The following is an 18599-nucleotide window of genomic DNA, read 5'->3' as shown; positions in this document are numbered from 1 at the left end:
TTCACTAAGATTCAACCTCACGACCTTATAGGTTTAAGAGGGGATGTCCAATCACTGCACCAAAGAGAGGTGGACAATTTATACTTTTATACCGGTACAATCAGGACATTAAGTAAATGTTGATTTATTTCTTCCCACGTCATCCCAATTTTCATATACCAATATATTGTTATTTTTGGTTCCATTTGAATGCCTAAAAAACGAAATTTTATTTCAAATAATTATACTATTCAAGATAATGATGGAAGGTGTTTTTCACCGAACTGTAAAATGGGTGAACAAACATAAGTCTGCCTTTTAGCTAAATAATAATGGCGCGTCTTTTTTTTATCACCCAAGTTAGTCTGCTAGAGTAGGGACAGCTGACCTTCAAAATGTGAGCCTTAACATTCACTTTACCAATTTATCCTCCAAATCTTACTTGCTTCTCTTTCACCCCCCAAAATGGCAAAATGTATGATTCAACCGTAGCAAACCTTCCATCCGATTTCCACTCCGTTTCTTAATTACATTGACGATTTCTATTCCAATGATACTTTTTATCAACTTGTGTACCTCAAATTATTTCAAAAAGAGGTTAGGAGAATGATCGTTTTCTACTTTACTACTATAAAAAAATATCCTCTACAACAGAAGTCGCGTCTAAAAAAAACTCTCTTTTGTAAATCTTGAGTAATTTCTAATGCGATTTTTTGTTTCTCTATGTATATTACTTTCAAAGAAGAAAAATGATACTCCAAAAGATTAAAAATAAAAGACTACCTAGACTTAATAAGAATCAATGTCTTCTTTTAGTATCACTTTTGTCTCAAAATAGGGTGTTAAATTGCTAACCCTAATATAACGGCTGATAAAATACTAGGACCAAAAAGAAAATACTGTAAAAAAGGGCAACAATGATATATGTAAAGTTATAAGGGTAATTTAAGTCAAACTAAAGTTAGAGTTGGTATAAAACCCTGTCTACCAAAATTCAAGTGGAGTAATACTACGTTTCCCTCAGTTTTTCAAGAAACCCCCAAAGAAAGTGCAACTTATACTACTACTAAACTACTCTTTAGCCAAGGTCAAAACCACTGAAGCTTTAATGGCGGCCAAGATATAGCTCTCTGTTTTGGTGATTCTTCTTCTCTCACTCTCTAGAGTTCGTTTCACGGTTCTTACTGAAACCGATTCTAGGATTTCATCAGGGAAGCGTTTTGAGATTTCATTTTCTTAAACTCCAAATGAACCTAAATGAAAAGTCATCCTTCATTTTGATGTTTCTAGCACTAAAAGGAAGGAAACCACAAGTCTTTGATTTCATCGATATTTGAAGAATAGTAACCAATAGATTTTTAATTTATCCAGCTGAAATTTTCTCGCATCTAAGAAAAAAATGGCAAGCAAGTGGAGGAAAGCGAAGATAGCTCTTGGATTAAATCTCTGTGTTTATGTTCCAAGAACACAAGAAGAGAGTTCTTCCACTGACGATTCTGCTGGAAGATTCTCAGATGTTACTTCACTTTCTCATTTATTTTCCGTCGGGACTGGACACTCTGAATCTCGATTACTACCGTCAAGTTCTCCATCACCGTCTTCCTCTGGTTCCCGGTCGGATAAAAGCGGCACCAAATCCTCCAAGGTTTGCCTATTAACAACTTAAGCCTAATTTTATTTTCGCTTGGCTCTTTAGGTTTCATTTTTTGCTTTCTAGATAATGATTTCTTGTGAGGTTAGTTTCTTAGTTAATCGTCAGTTTAGGCGTTTTTCTTTTGTGATTAGTATAAGACCTAGAATGTTTGGTTAATTGGTTTTTAATGAGTTTGTATGATGTTTCTGATCAGTTTCTCTTCTTGACTTTCCCCTGATTACCGGAATATGCTGAAATGTTATCTTCTTCTCTATATTCAATTGAAAGGAATCAATCTCGCTTCATACTAATTTGATCAAAATTTTCAAACATATAGGGTTAATGCACACGTTAAGACACATATTCTTTTTAAGTTAGAAAATGTGAACTTTGACTTATTAAAAAAACTTAAAAGTAATGAAATCGAAGTTCTTATTTTAGCGCCTTGGTTTCCTTTTTTTTTTTTTTTTGTGCTATGGCCTTTTCTTTAGTTGTTGTTTTCATTGTTGTGTTATACTTGGGTATTTCTCTTTAATTTTAGTTGCAAATTGAGTAGATGAATTTATAGTGCCTTGTTGTTTTCACCCATCTTTGGTTGTGGAGATAAAGAAAAGTGGACTAGTCTCTTTTAAGGAGCAGTGGTTGTTTGTCTCGTTAGAGATTAAAGGAAAAAGAATTAATGGGTAAATTTTCCTTTTCATCCTTCCTATTGAAGAGAAAGCAGTTTCTTTGATTAGCACTACACGTTTCCATATGAAGTGTTCTTCTTTTGACAAAAGTCTCTGGACAGTTAATTGCAGTAGCTTTCTAGCAGTATGCTTGATCAAAGTAAAAGCATAAAGAAGAAATTATTTCAACCCAATAACCTCATCAGTCATTATATATCTCTAGCTTTTTGTTGGATGAGAAAATGCGTTTCTTTTTTTATGTTATTTTGAACGGCCTTCATCGTTAGTGTTGAGTTGTGAAGACTCTTCTTGATTATATTTGTTAATGGTCAACACTGTTACTTTGGGTTTTCTCTAGATATGGTGCACTCTTTTACCATCTAATCTTTTAAGGCTATTTTTGCTATGCTTTACTCTTTATTTCGATGACTTTTATTCATTACCAAGACTTGTATTCTGATTATGTTAATGCTTATCACAAGTCAATATCTTTGAATGTTCTTTGGTTTGAACCGGTCTCTGATCTAATTTGATTAACCACAAAGCCCTTGTCTAACAAATTACTCCACTATTTTAGTTGCATTATCATTCTTTTAGACATTTATAATGTCTTAAACCTTCATAGGTTAGTTTTATAACGAAATCGTCATTTTGAAATGAATAATCTTGTTTATTTGTCTTTTAACTCTGAATTTTTTGAACGTGCAGAAAACCTGTGCGATATGTCTGGGTACCATGAAGCCAGGCAAAGGTCATGCACTATTCACAGCAGAATGTTCACATACTTTTCATTTTCATTGTATTGCTTCAAATGTGAAACATGGAAATCAGGTTTGCCCAGTTTGCAGAGCGAAATGGATAGAAATTCCTTGCCAAGAACCCACCAGAGGTCTCCCAAATGGAAGAGTTAGCATCAACCCCGGAGATTGGGCAGGAAATGATGCTTTGATGACTGTTTTGAATCGGCTCCCGCCTCGTCGGGCAAATTCTAATGGGCACATGACATCCCTTTCCCAAATACCCGAGCCATCCGCCTTCTGTGATGATGAAGCTTTAGATGACCAAACTGAAGTTCCCGAGAAACACACTGCAAGATTTGTTGCAGATCAGAACTCCATGAGAACTCTCGAGATAAAAATGCATCCAGAAGTCTCAGCTGTTCAACGATCAACTCCCCATCAGAACTTCACTGTGTTAGTCAACCTCAAAGCTCCTGTCACAAGCTCAAGGAATAATGCGGGCAGAAATCAAGCTAACACGTCACCAACCTCTCAAACTTCCCGTGCCCCAGTTGATCTTGTCACGGTTCTTGATGTAAGTGGCAGTATGGCAGGAACCAAGATTGCCTTGTTAAAGAGAGCGATGGGTTTTGTGATACAAAATCTCGGGCCCTCTGATCGACTGTCAGTGATCGCTTTCTCATCTACTGCACGTCGTCTCTTCCGTTTGCGTCGAATGACAGATGCAGGCCGACAACAAGCACTACAAGCTGTAAATGCTCTAACATCAAATGGTGGGACAAACATTGCCGAAGCCCTAAGAAAGGCGGCCAGGGTGATGGAAGATCGTCGAGTAAAAAATCCTGTCAGTAGTATCATATTATTATCAGATGGGCAAGATACATATACTGTAAGTGGTCATGATCAGACACATCAAGGCCCGAATTATCGGTCTCTCCTCCCATTCTCTGCCCGAGACAGTAGCAACTCAGAGTTTCAGGTTCCTGTTCATGCATTTGGGTTTGGTGTTGATCATGACGCTGCTTTAATGCACTCGATTTCAGAGACATCTGGTGGGACATTTTCTTTTATAGAAGCAGAAGGTGTTATTCAGGCTGCTTTTGCTCAATGCATTGGTGGGCTTCTAAGTGTGGTCATTCAGGATCTTCGAGTGAGTATAGAATGTATTCATCCTGATCTACACCTAAATCCATTAAAAGCAGGAAGCTACGGAACCCGTTTAATCAACAATTCGAGGACTGGTATTATTGATGTTGGCGATTTGTATGCAGATGAAGAGAGAGATTTCCTAATATCTGTCAATCTCCCGGTAGGAGACTCCAGCAATGAGATGACACTATTGAAGGTGAAATGTAGTTACAAAGATCCAATCCTAAAAGAAACTTTCAATCTAGAAAGCAAAGAAGTTATGATTCAGAGACCTGACATTGTCAAAGAATTCGTAATTTCACACGAGGTTGACAGACAGAAAAACCGTGTCAATGCCGCAGAAGCTATAACCGAGGCAAGAACTGCAGCTGAGAAGGGCGAATTATCAAATGCAGTTTCAATTCTTGAGAACTATCGAAAAGTTTTGTCAGAAACCATATCGGCTAAAGCGGGTGATCGACTATGTATTGCTTTAGATGCTGAACTCAAGGAAATGCAAGAGAGAATGACAAGTAGGAGAAAATATGAAGCATCGGGAAGGGCATATGTACTGTCAGGATTAAGTTCACACTCATGGCAAAGAGCAACTGCCCGTGGTGATTCGACCGACAACACAACCTTAGTACATGCTTATCAGACGCCATCTATGGTTGATATGCTTACTAGATCCCAGACAATGTTATTAGGTGGTTCATTACCTCAACCGTCTCTTCGACCAGCCAAGTCATTTCCGATACAACTTCGACCGAGGTAAAGGAAAATACTTCCTTCTGAACTATCATTATATTAATAATACATATTATATAACCTCTCTTGTGATTTTTCTTAAATTTTGTTTTCCTTTTGGGTGAGGGTATAAATTGTGAGTTGGGGTATAAGTTGTGGTTGGGAGATAAAAGAAGAATAGGTTTTTTATATGGGTGTTGTATGATGGATTAGGTTTCCTGGGTTGTAAATGAATAAAGTTAAGGAAAAATAATGGGTTTAAAAACTGGGTTTATGGCAAAATTGTTTAAGAAGCAAGAGTCATCCTTTACACTTTTATCATTTATTATTTGATTTTGTAAGTTTATCTGTTTTGGGTTTGTAACACAAAACCCTAGTTTTTAGAGGGTCCAATAGTCTCTAGTAGATTTCATATAAAGTTGATACTTTACAGATAGTTTGAGACTATGAAATCTCTTCTTTTTATTTAACATAATATATCACCTTTCCTCCTGCAAATTAGGGATTTGTTTTGATAATTTAATATTAGAAAATCTCTTCTAGTTCATTAAATTAACATCAATGTACATTGTTTATTATAAGTTAAATAGAGTTGACAAAACTTGGAATTATTTATTTGAGCTCACTATATTTTTTCTTCCACTAGACAAATTAGGGGATTTTATATGTTTCACTTTAGATTAGTTGTTCAGGGAAGTAGATGATTAGGATGTCAAATCAACTTCTTAGTGAAACGAAACAACAACATGTAGAAGGTTAGAGAAAAAAAATAAGATGAGAGATCTGCATTTTTAACGTACCAACAGTGTAAGCAAAATGTCTCACAAGATATAACGACGACTTTTCTGATAAAGTACTTTGGATCGGGAATACTGCGATCCTATGTATTGTGGACTCTTGAATGGTATAACTCTCTGGAGATCTATGTACTTTGAAGTGAGTTTTCAGTGTAATTTCTGGATATATTTGTAGGATGGTGGTGAATCTTGGAACCACTGTTGGGTTAAAGAGCTCCTTCCTTGCAACAGTTCACTGGGCCATTCCGGTCCTGCGCGTTAAACGCCCATGCACGCGACACAAACCACCACCACTATATAATTGCTTACTGAAATACGTAACAAGTTATTATAGGCATTTACACTTCCTTTTGACGATTAGATATTGCCCTATTGATAGCTTAAACATCTACCTTCCATGCATCTTCCCATTTATATATTCATATTAGAACTAATTTTGAGCAAGTCTCAAACCTCTTGACAACACAAACGCGTTGGTTCCCCCTTCGGTCGTTTTCGATGAGCGAAACATATTCATAATCGTTTCAGATAAAAGATTTCACTTCTTTTGGAATATCATAGTCTCATTGATCATCGAAGGATATGTGTGACACATATCTCCAAGATAATTCTTGGAGTTTTAACAAAAAAAAAAAAAAAGATAATTCTTGGAGGGAAAAAAACATAGTGGGACATTCTCTTTGGGCTAGCTGCTGTTTTAATCAGTCTAGTGACTACCATTTGGTTTGGGCCTTTGGGGTTGGATAAAAATACCTGAGTGAGTGAGACTTCACTGTATTTTGTGTAGTTTCAAAGTTTTGAGGTATTTGAGGTTGAAGCTAAGGTTTTGAGATTGATGCAAAAGGTGTCTCGATTAGTGACCTAGTTTCTTACCCACAATCGATTATTAATCTTCAGTCATCTCTCATATAATTGAGTATCACAATATTTCTCTTTCATTTCAACGTTCGATTTTGAAAAGGGAAAATGGTTATTTGGGTTTGAAATATTATCATAATAACCAAAAAAACCTAGATCTTTTCCTATTAAGTACAAATTATCAAAATATTATGAGTATTAATAGGTCAAGTATAAAATAATATGAGAAACTACTAATCAGGTCATTTTCAAATTATTTCATTCCTTAAATACCCCTGTTTATTAAAATCTATTCTCTCTCTCTAAAAATCATATAAATTTTAGGGTTTTATCTCTTCTTCTTCACCGATTCTTCTTATTCTTCCATTCTTATTTGATTCTTGTTCTTCTTCTTTATCTTCTTTGATTTTTATTCAAATTCTAACTCTCACCGAGTTCGTCAAATTCTTGGAATTCCGACAATTAAGGATCAGCATGAACACACTCTTGAATCCAAACCCTAATATCTCTTTCCCTTTCCCTTCATATGAAACCAGCAAACTCATAAATTTTACGAATTCCCGAAACCAGCAAATCTCTCTTCTGTTATCCACTAAGAAACACTAATCTTCAATTCGATGGAAACGAAGCTCGATACCAAGAGTAGCAATGGAGTCAACAAAGATTGATAAATTAGAGCTTCCTGAATCTAATCTTCGTAACCCTATAATTTCTACTTCATATCGTAATTCCGATTCCCCAAATCAAATCAAACTCTATTGGAAGCTCAAGCTAGGGTTTGTATTGGACCTACTCAAACAAAGCCTCCAAATGAAGAACAAGCTTAAAAGGTTTTGGATACAATTCTCTGATCAGTTTTTTTTCAAATTTCAATTAAAGTTATCATCTTTTTAGGTTTTAGCTTTGTTTCTTAGTCATTTTGGTTAGTGGGTTCAATTTTGAATGAGTTTTATTTGTATCATTAGCAAGAGGAGAATTGAGAGATGATGAGGAAGAGGTTTCTAGGGCTCAACTTGGACCATTTTTCGCTGAAATAACTATTGGATCGAATTGCTTTCCAGAAGCTACATAATGGGGTGAAGGAGAAAGGAATGCAATGAATGTTAGAATCGATTGTTAGTCTCTTACCAAGAGAGAAGAATGCAATGCCAGTTAGCTTCCCCTGTATGTTCCTAAAAGCTGCTATACATCTTGAAACAATGGTTTCCTGTCGACTCGATCTTGAGAAGAGGATAGCCCTGCAACTTGAACAAGCAGTATTGAGTGACATATTGATACCTTTAAATTCTTCTACCTTCACTTTACACCACAAATGAAATGAGTTTTATGAGGAAGAGAGCAAGGAGCAAAAGTAATTTTTCAAGAAGAAAGACATAACCAAGAAGGAATTGCAGTGGGTTCAATGGAGGATTGAAATGCTTGAAGTGTTGAAATATGTGAAGGAAGAGATAGAACTTGAAGATTAATGAAGAAAGAGAAAGTAAGAAGATATTGAAGAAGGGTATTAGACATAATGAGAATGTGTTTTCTCTATTTCATTGTGTGTATTTGTATGAGTTGTTTGTTTTGTCAAGTTATTTTCCTCATATGAAACTCATTTTGGGGGTCTTTGATGTAGTTTTAAGTGTTTCTTAGATTTTGATTATTATCAATTTTCTTCAAATGAATCTCTCCTTCTTTGGATTGGTAATTTCTTGTTTGATCCCAAAATCCAATCCAACTTTAGGGGGGAGTTTTCTCTTGTTGTTCAAGTTTGATTTCCGAGAATCTAAGGTCGTCTAAGATCAAATCAAGCGTTTGTCCTAACAAAAAAGCTTTTTATAATCTGAGAAACTCAAGATTATATTCTCGATTTTTAAATCGAGTTTGCAAGATTTGCAACTCAAAATTATATTCTACAAAGCTTGCATATCATGTTTGCAATCCATATTTTGCAAATATTGTTTGCAGTTTACATTATGCAAACACACGTTTGCATAACAGATTGTTGCAAACACGTTTGCATAACAGAGTGTTGCAAACACGTTTGCATAACAGATTATTGCAAACACGTTTGCATAACAGATTGTTGCAAACACGTTTGCAGAAAATCGTAAAGGAAAAAATGTCGTTTTTTCTGATTTTTTTTTTTTGAAAAAAAGTATTGAAAGTGGATCTTGTTAGAAAGCTAATGAAAAATCATTTCTAAATATATAATTAATATAGAAATCCGACATCTCAAACAAAAGTTATATCGATTTAAAGTTTAAAGAAAAATAAAAGAATTTAGTTACACAAAATGACAAAAAGGGGTATTTTAGTATTTGCACACTTTTTGACCTGAATAATAATTTTTAAATGTTTTGTGTTTTTCTACTCATTTTCAATATTATTTTGACCTTTCTAGAGATTACCCCTTTTGAAAATGGAAGCCGTTCCACTTCTTTTAAGAACATAAATCCAGTTGTTGAATAAAGTGTAATTGCCAACGTGGTGAGGTTAGTAATCAGAGTGTAGGGTTAGAGGGGTGTTCTGTATTTTAAAAAACACTAGCTAAAATTTCTTGTTGTTCGCGTCATGTTATCCATAGACGATGGCAAGATACAAAATGTTATGTTAAGTTAGTTGTTTACGTCATGTTGTTGATAGTCGATGACAAGTTACAAAATGTCATGTCAAATCAGTTTAGCTGGTAGATGAATTATATCTATATAAAGTCCATAATTAATTATCATACCAACAATCTATAGACATATTTCAAAAGAGAAAAATAATCTATAGACATTGTCCTCACGTCATCCAAGTGTATAAATTTTGATGTCAAAATCAATTGATACATGAAAGCGATCCAATTCAAGTACAGAGTTTGAACCCCCAATCCTATTCGGTAAGAATCAACAAGCTCAACCATCAACTCAGTTATGGTTACCATCCCAAAAGGTCGTTTCGTCTAAGGTGAGAATTTCATTCAAATTTAAAATATATTTTTGATATTTATTGCATTCACATGATATGACAAAATAAAATTAAATTACAGAATTTAAGACCCGCTTAAACCGATCATAATTGTGGTCCCCACATTCGATCAGACCTAAGTTTCCGCATCTCGAGGACCAAAACTCTCTCTTTCTTTTACTACTTCATCTTCTCATTCTTCTCCTTCACTCTCTCTCACTCTGTTCCGAAGCATGCAAAAAATTAAGCCGGTTTCTGACTCTCACCCTCAAACCCTAAATTACTCTCCCTCTCTCTCTCTCTCTCTCTCTAGACCCAACGAATTCTCATCATCTTTAGAGATCTTCAGTTCTAGTTAATAAACCTAGCTATTTGAAGTAACTTGCATTTGTTGATACAATTGATAACACCGCATTTAGAAAGAAGATCTTCAAATCGATTCTTAGGTATTCCGCTATTCTTCTATTAGGTATTTTTTTCCATCTATCTATATATGAATAAATTGAAGTTCACTCAATCTTTACTTGTTTGATTTCTTCCTCTATTCTCTATTTTCAGTGATTCTATAAACTTTAATGCATTTAAGATCTAATATCATTCGAAACTCTAATCATCCTACTGAAGATTTCCGCGCGAATTCCACATCGTTTATACTAAGAAACCCTAATAAATACTACTGAAATTCATTTATTTTACAAGTTTTTTTTACTGTTTTTTTGAAGCAGAGACCCGATATTTAGAGCGTTACTGATGAGAGAAGAAGAGTGATGGAAAAAAACGCCGTGAAAGAATTCTATTTGGCGTTATTTTGAAGGTATCATCAGGTACGACTGTTTTAACGTGTAATTTTATTGTTTATGTTTTTTCATTGTCTTTTCCGAGAATCGTAAAGTACAATTTACGAGGTAAGACGTTATAGTCAACAGTCAAAAATTCCACGTAAGCTACTAATTTTTAGAGAATTATGTAAAATGATTTTCACCACTTACAATGTGGGTAACTTTACCACCGACAATCTGGCCGTTGGATGCTTTATCTGGTTTGATGTATAATGAGCTTATCCAACGGCTTGAAGAGGGTTGCCGACAGGTTGAGGCAGCTGAGTAATAATAGGTCCCACAAAGGGTTAACGTAGGATGAAATCTAACGGTTAGTTGTGAACGGGACCCAGAGGAATGGTTTGCCACGTCAGCACAAGTGTTATTCCAGTGGAGCCACTCTGACCCAAGAACATAGAAAAATCATTTCTATTATTAAAATATTTTAAATTAATGTGTTAAAAAACTTAGCTTTTATTTATGGGAATCGTTCATAATTCTTGAGAACTTGAAGATTGTATAGGAAAACTAGAATCATGAGACAAAATTCTGATGTGGGTTCTGAATTCTAATGCTTGTTTTGTTGTATAATATCAACCATTCATGTTTGATATGTCTCCAACTAGCTACTTGCAAACAGCAAACCAGTAACTTTCATTTAAGAATGAGAAATGGGTATCTTGTTTTCTTCTGTTTTGTAGTTTTTTCATGTTAAATAGCTCGATTCGATCTATTTCCTAAATTCCTTACTAATTTCGTGTCATTTCTCTGTTTTGCCTTATCTATTATCTGTTACAAATGAATTATAGTATAAATGCTTACCTTATTAAACATAAGTCCGAAGGGGGAATGCCTCTGTTTTTAATACTCAATTATAATTAGAACACTTGTTCCTATCTTCGTTTCTTGCTCGGAAGTGATTCCTTGTTTAGTTCTAAGGACTTCAGGCTTTTTAGATCATTAAATTTCTATATGATAGTCGTTGATACGGCTTGACGTTTTCATCTAATGCAGGTCAAAGGCTTACGTCATTAGCATTTGAAGAGGCGATCATTTCTTTAGGTAAGTCGAAAACCATGTTGTTGCAGATTGTATGTTAGTTAATAAAGAAAGCATATACTTTTTTCATTTCATACTGGAGAGTCTTATTCATTATAGAATCTTCTCTGACACAGGGATCCGTTGCTTTCGTGCTCCTAAAAAGAAATGAAGATCGCCACTACAGTTGCTATCGTCGGTTTTATTATCTTTCTCTCGTGTCCTTACACTTCTTGTGGTTAGTATTTCTTCTTGTAGTTCTCTTGGTATCTAGTTGTTATTTTGTCGGTGTAATATTAGTAGATATCATACCTCACTTATCTTGTCGACTGTCCCCGGAGTTCGTCGCGTTTTTGAACAACTGCCGAACACATCTTCTGATTTCTCATAACTAGCTCGATGTGACAGATGAGCTTCCTGAAGGGTCTGTAAACAAATGGACATGTTCATGTGCCTCTGCCAAGGTTGGGGGTCAGATGTATTCTGCTGCAGCTAATTGTTCTACATTCTGTGATTGCAATCCTGGTATGCATCGTTTAATCATTTTCATTACTTGTCCCTTTATTCGCGACGGTACTACTATGACCAAGTGATGGAGAACTTTTTTCTTCCGTAATTCCTTCTTGGAACAACTATAGACTGTTTAGCAACAAAAACTTTCGCCACTAGACCCATTTTTTCTTGTAGTGATAATAAATATCATGAACTGTGAGTAAATTATCATGATGATAGATCACTCCGAGATCATTTTCATGTGGCCGTACAGATCTTTGTATAGATATCCTACATGAGTTTCGTATCCATGGTTAACAGGCTTTGCTTCTTGTGTCAGAAGAAAAAGCTGCAAGCAGTTCAAGTGTAGATGGGTGGACATGTCTTTGCGCAACTGAAGGATTTCCCAGAGCACCGGGCAGCTTCTACCATTCCAGTTGTTTTACAGACTGCAATTGCACATTAGGTTTGTTTCTCTGTTGAACATAACATATTCTTCACACTAGCATTTTAACCCAATTTCAGTAACAACTTACTATATATTGATGTAATCTTTGAAAGAACATATGCGAAGGCTTTGTCCAGTGCCACATCCTTGAAATAATGCATTGTACTATTAGCTTCACTTCAACTTCGTGATTAGGGCCATCTAACACTTGGTTCCAATCTATGTCCGAAAACATGCCCAAACACCAAATATTGACATTGGTTTGTATCTCGTGTAGGTGTCAGTGGTGAACAGAAAGTCGCCAAGAAGCGCATTACCAGCCAAGTTCTTGTTTACATTCTCTTAGTGAGCGTTGTGCTAACATCTCTCGCTTTTATCATTTCACTGAGATGCTATGTTTATAGAAGGAACCGATATTCTGCTCGACCACCGATGTTCTCATCGGACAAGGACACAAGCTGCAATAGTGAAACCAACTTCATAAGCTACGGGACTTCTTCAGCTTCAACTTTCAAAGTTACGACAAGTTCTCCTATAAACCCTATCGTAGGTATAATTTTTTTCTTTTATTTATTTGTTCCTTTATCCAACATTTCTAATTGTTTGGAAATCACCTTTCAGTCATTGTGTTCTCTATTATGATTTTCTCCAGGATGTATAAGAAATGTATCTTTCATGTTTCGGAGCAAAAGGGGAACCCTACCTGGGACAATTTTCCAATTTTCGTATGCGGAATTGGAGGTTGCAACAAACAAGTTTGACACGTCACATCTCATAGGGCTCGGAGGAAGCAGCCATGTTTACCGTGGTCAACTTAAAGACGGCAAATTTGTCGCTATTAAGCGATTAAAATCTCAAGGAGGGCCTGATGCAGATGATGAATTTCTTACTGAGGTATCGCTGAAATTCCACTGCTATGCTTTCTGATCACTCAGTTATTCTTTTCAAAATTGGAGTAAAGAGAAAAAGGAAAAATCTGTGGAAACTTCATTACTTGTCTTTATTCCCACAGATTGAACTAATATCGAGACTTCACCACTGTCATGTAATTCCATTGCTTGGCTACTGCTCAGAGTTCCAAGGAAAAAATGCTGAAAGGCTACTTGTCTTTGAATACATGCCTAATGGTAATCTGAGAGATTGTCTGGATGGGGCTCAAGGAAAAGAACACCTGGATTGGAGAACTCGAGTCGGGATTGCACTAGGAGCTGCAAGGGGTTTGGAATATCTCCATGAAGCAGCTGCTCCTAGGATTTTGCACAGAGATGTCAAATCAACCAACATTCTTCTAGATGATAAATGGCGAGCTAAAGTAAGTCTCCTTAAGGTTTCAAGTGGTTTCACAAGAAACAATAATGGTTTCACAGATAGGTTTCCATATTATGATTTATGACCTAGTCGACAGAGTTATCAATTATGAATTGGCATACACATCATTTTACCAAACACTTAACCTTTCATACTCACTTCTATATGCAGATAACTGATCTTGGTATGGCTAAAAGCTTAATGACTGATGACCTTGCTAGTGGTTCCAGTTCCCCCGCAAGAATGCAAGGGACGTTCGGATATTTTGCCCCTGAATATGCAATCGTAGGAAGAGGCTCTCTTAAATCTGATGTTTTCAGTTTTGGTGTTGTCCTTTTGGAGTTAATCAGTGGTCGCCAACCCATCTATAAATCGCCTGGTAAAGGAGAAGAAAGCCTTGTCATCTGGGTAAGTAAACTTAAGCTTAAATTTATTGTCGAAAGAAAAATCAACAATAATTTACGCGAGGCAAATATAGTGATATTTTATTCTGAATTGCCATCAATGACATCTTTCGTACCATTACAGGCTGCCCCTCGCTTGCTTGATAGCAAACGAGTAATATCGGAGTTGGCTGATCCGCTTCTGAAAGGGAGCTTCCCAGAAGGAGAGATGCAAGTAATGGCTTATGTAGCAAAAGAATGCCTTCTATTGGATCCTGATTCTCGACCAACCATGAGTGAAGTTGTTCAAATCCTTTCCACGATATCTCCACGGAGGCGAAGTTTTCCTGTAAATCTTTTTCAGGTAATATATCTTTATATCCTAGTAAAAGTTATGTTATTTGTGTTCCAATGTTTACTTAATATGGCAACTAAATATTATTCTACTTTTGAAATTCTATGTCTATAATGGCAGAACTCATTTAATCGAAGCATGAGAAACATAGTGGAGTTTGAGAAGCAGCAGGAGGATGAGATGGAGGTTGAACGTTCGGTTGTTGCAGAAGAGTTGAGGAAAACTACATCCGAGAGATGGTCTCCACGGTGTTCTTTACCATTACCTTTGGATCGTACAATTTTCTCCAAAGACAGCTTGAAAGAGGAAGATATAACTATCTCGGCCGACTATATGGAGAACTTGATTCTCTTAACATCAAAAACTCGGAGTTGGCGCTACCATGAGGATGAATTAGTTGACTTAACCGAACCTCGGTTTGAGTCATTCTTGCAACCAAATGTTAGTCCAATCTAGTCCATAACATCTTGTAAACAAAAGCCTTTGGAGCAGAGATTGGTGAAGTAAAGGTTTTTGGCTGTCCACTCCATATCACATAGAACATGAAAAGAATGCCTCATTTTTTTTTTCTAGAGTTGGGTTGGGGGGTGTTGTATTTTGTTTTGGTTTGCGAATGTACATACCACTAAAAGGTTTGAGGGATCCATCATAATTTGGATTGACTATTAAAATGGATAAATTACACGTTGAGAGATCTATGAACACCCGAAACATATCTGAAGAAAATCACATTATTCTAAAATTTTAAAATAAAAATTAAACTAATCAAGTATACAAATGGTTGATAAATAATTATTTTGGTAAGAATGATATATACTACGAAGTGCAACTAGAATTTTTCTTTCAAGTTTGTGACTACCTTGATCTATGTTAGTTTTGGTTTAAGAGAACCCCGTTGTCACACAAGCAAGTGCAATGGAGCTTTCGGACCCAAAACTCCACGAGTTTGACATTTAAGTTTCAGTTTATTGAAAGTATTGTGCTATCTGTTATACAAATTTAACATAAGGCTAGTGTTACGCCTACTTGTAATAGGTTTAATGGACACATGTATTCTACGCCATCCAACAAAAACACGTATTTTAGATTTAAAGAATGACATGTGAAGGGACGCGTGAAAATAGCCACACACTGGGGAAGAATAGCCTCATGCCAGAATATAATTTCACTAGTTGCCCCTGATTTGGACTTGGATGATCCACTTATTAGTGGAACATAGAATTTCCCCACTGCTCTAGTCAATAAACAGTTAACGAAGGTCAACATTCATGGGTCCGTGTGGATTTGATCACCCAGGTCGTCATTTTGTAACGTGAGTGAACGAAAACCATCATCGACGATGACGCAGAGTTCGAATCTCGAAGAAATGTGAGATTAACCCTAAAAACCCTAGTAAACAAAAACCCTCAGACCTGTTCTATACTTGTTTCAGTTCTACCTCCATCTCTGTGGATCTCTTCACAGATCTAACCTAAAACAAACTGGAGAAGAAGGTCAATAACAATGGCGTTGATTTCCTCAAAACAAATCGCATTGAAATCTAATCTTATCAATCGAGTAATAAGGATTTCTAATCCTTCTTCTCTTAACTCCCTTTTAGGTTTCTATTCATACTCCTCTACTACTGAGATCATTTCATCGTCGCCGAATCAAAATGAAGTTTCCGACTCACCTCCACCACCACCGCCGCCGTTAGCTGATGGTCCGGAACAAACTCAGGCAGTGGTTGATGATGAGCCAATCATTAAAAGAACACCAAGAGGTAAACCCCCTAAACAAGAAAAATTAGAAGATATAATTTGTAGAATGATGGCAAATCGAGCTTGGACTACTCGTTTACAAAACTCAATTAGGTCATTAGTTCCTCAGTTCGATCATTCTCTTGTTTGGAACGTTTTGCACGGAGCTCGTAACTCTGAACACGCTCTTCAATTCTTCAGGTGGGTTGATAAAACTGGTTATAAACATGATAAATCAACTCACTTGAAGATTATTGAGATTTTGGGTAGGGTTTCTAAACTTAATCATGCTAGATGTATTCTTTTTGATATGCCTAAAAAGGGTATTGAATGGGATGAAGATTTGTTTATTGTTCTTATTGATAGTTATGGTAAAGCTGGAATTGTTCAAGAATCTGTTAAAATTTTCTTGAAAATGAAGGAATTAGGAGTTGAAAGAACTATCAAATCTTATGATGCTTTGTTTAAAGTAATTATGCGTCGTGGAAGGATTTTAATGGCGAAACGATATTTCAATGCTATGTTAAGAGAAGGTATTATTCCGACTCGCCATACTTATAATATTATGCTTTGGGGTTTCTTCCTTTCGTTGAAGGTCGAAACTGCTAAAAGATTCTTCGAAGAAATGAAGGAAAGAGGGATCTCTCCTGATGTTGTTACTTATAATACTATGATTAATGGGTATTGTCGAGTTAAACAGATGGAAGAAGCTGAGAAGTTTTTCGTTGAAATGAAAGGGAAGAATTTGACCCCTACTGTGATAAGTTATACAACTATGATTAAAGGGTATGTTTCTGTTGGCCAGGTTGATGATGGGTTGAGATTGTTTGATGAAATGGGTTCGTTTGGAATCAAACCAAATGATGTCACATATTCAACTCTTTTGCCAGGGCTTTGTGATACAGGAAAAATGCCAGAAGCTCAAAAGCTTTTGAAGGAGATGGTGGCAAGACACATTGTTCCTAGGGATAATTCCATCTTTTTACGATTACTTTCTTGCCAATGTGAATCTGGTAATATGGATTCTGCTGCTGATGTGCTAAAAGGGATGATTCGACTGAGTGTTCCTACCGAACCAGCTCATTACGGTCTGTTAATTGAGAATTTCTGCAAGGTGGGTGTCTATGATAGAGCAATAAAGTTGGTAGATAAAGTCATCGAGAAAGAGATATTGTTGAACCCGAGAAGTTCCACGGAGATGGAAGCGACTGCTTATAACCCAATGATTGAGTATCTCTGCAATAACGGGCAAACAGAGAAGGCAGAAGCATTTTTCCGGCAATTGATGAAAACAGGAGTGAAGGATGAAGTTGCATTTAATAACTTACTTCGTGGACATTCAAAGGAAGGGACTCCAGAAACGGCTCTTGAGATTCTTAGGATCATGGGCAGACAAAAGGTACCTTCTGATTCCGATGCATACAAATTCCTCGTCGAGAGTTTCTTGAAGAAAGGAGAGCCAGCTGATGCTAAGACTGCTTTAGACGGTATGATTGAAAGTGGACACACCCCAGATCGGGAGTTGTTTAGGTCTGTAATTGAGAGTCTATTCAACGATGGAAGAGTTCAGACAGCAAGCAGAGTAATGAAGAGTATGGTAGAAAAGGGAATTAAGGAGAACATGGACTTGGTTGGTAAGATCTTGGAGGCCCTTTTCATGAGGGGCCATGTCGAGGAAGCCCTAGGACGAGTTGACTTATTGATGGAGAACGACTGTGTTCCTGATTTTGATAGTCTTTTGGTTGCTCTTTGCGAAAAAGAGAAGACAATTGCTGCTCTTAAGTTGTTAGATTTTGGGTTAGAGAGAGATTATAACATAAGTTTTGCAAGTTGTGACAAGGTATTAGATGCTCTTCTAGCAGCCGGGAAAACCCTAAATGCATACTCGATTTTGTGCAAGATAATGGACAAGGGTGGTGTAAGAGATCGGAGTAGCTGCGAGGATCTTATCAATAGCCTAAATGCAGAAGGAAACACAAAGCAAGCCGATATCCTCTCAAGGATGCTCATGGGAGAGAAAGCTAATGCTGGTAAGAAGGGAAAGAAAACTGCAGTAAAATCACACTGATTTTCCTTTTCCCCTCATATTTTCTCATATCAAAACCAAGTTGAGGACCAAGTTTGAGGCATCTTAGCCAAATAATGATGGCGATTTTCTTATCTGTTTGTGGTTTTGTTATTTATCTTTACTTTTTTTCTTTCATTCAAGCCTAGGCCATATAACTCAGAGTTTAATGTTTTTCTCAAAATCATTATAGAGCTAATGCTTAATGAAGAACTAGGGTTCAAGTATTGAACATTTTTTGTTGCAGGTTCTTTGTGTTCTAAACCATTGTGACATGTTAACTACAATTGTGTTTTTTATTCCTAATAATACAGCTTAGGTTGATCATGTATGGGTATACACCATCTTTCTGTTTCCATTTATCTTAATGTTGCAACTTGTATAAAATTTACTTAAATATAACCATAACTTTTTAAGTAATGTAATTAGAGTTAACGGTGTTAATATTTAGCGGTGTTAAAACTTAACG

General features: G+C 36.2%; 3 protein-coding genes across 7 annotated transcripts; all 3 read left to right on the top strand.

Moving 5' to 3' along the window:
- The first annotated feature begins 936 nt into the window (after positions 1-936).
- Positions 937-5177, top strand: LOC147546361 (E3 ubiquitin-protein ligase WAV3-like). Of its 2 annotated transcripts, none has more exons than XM_086632615.1 (2): positions 937-1624; positions 2989-5177. In XM_086632615.1, exons 1-2 carry the CDS (start codon positions 1379-1381, stop codon positions 4921-4923), a joined length of 2181 nt encoding a protein of 726 aa, XP_086488741.1. In that variant the 5' UTR covers positions 937-1378; the 3' UTR covers positions 4924-5177. The 2 variants fall into 2 exon arrangements, with proteins under 2 accessions (XP_086488741.1, XP_086488742.1); XM_086632616.1 differs by having other exon boundaries at positions 979-1792; positions 2181-5177.
- A 4418-nt stretch (positions 5178-9595) lies between these two features.
- On the top strand, positions 9596-15022 carry LOC147546360 (receptor-like serine/threonine-protein kinase NCRK). Of its 4 annotated transcripts, none has more exons than XM_086632606.1 (12): positions 9596-9930; positions 10210-10308; positions 11317-11364; positions 11478-11578; positions 11749-11865; positions 12173-12298; positions 12558-12830; positions 12933-13174; positions 13293-13592; positions 13760-13996; positions 14117-14335; positions 14447-15022. In XM_086632606.1, the coding sequence occupies exons 4-12, from the start codon at positions 11509-11511 to the stop codon at positions 14780-14782; spliced, it is 1920 nt and encodes a 639-aa protein (XP_086488732.1). In that variant the 5' UTR covers positions 9596-9930; positions 10210-10308; positions 11317-11364; positions 11478-11508; the 3' UTR covers positions 14783-15022. The 4 variants fall into 4 exon arrangements, with proteins under 4 accessions (XP_086488732.1, XP_086488733.1, XP_086488735.1 ...); XM_086632607.1 differs by having other exon boundaries at positions 9600-9953; XM_086632609.1 differs by having other exon boundaries at positions 9693-9930; positions 10210-10298.
- Positions 15023-15523: 501 nt separating this feature from the next.
- On the top strand, positions 15524-18457 carry LOC147546359 (Tetratricopeptide repeat (TPR)-like superfamily protein). Its single transcript, XM_086632599.1, has one exon. It carries the CDS (start codon positions 15830-15832, stop codon positions 18131-18133), a length of 2304 nt encoding a protein of 767 aa, XP_086488725.1. The 5' UTR covers positions 15524-15829; the 3' UTR covers positions 18134-18457.
- Positions 18458-18599: the final 142 nt, after the last annotated feature.

The sequence above is a fragment of the Eschscholzia californica genome, unplaced genomic scaffold, assembly GCF_041429995.1.
Source record: "Eschscholzia californica isolate CP2 unplaced genomic scaffold, dmEscCali1.0.p SCAF_4, whole genome shotgun sequence".
Classification (NCBI taxonomy): domain Eukaryota; kingdom Viridiplantae; phylum Streptophyta; class Magnoliopsida; order Ranunculales; family Papaveraceae; genus Eschscholzia; species Eschscholzia californica.
This window is presented reverse-complemented; position numbering and strand designations above follow the sequence as displayed.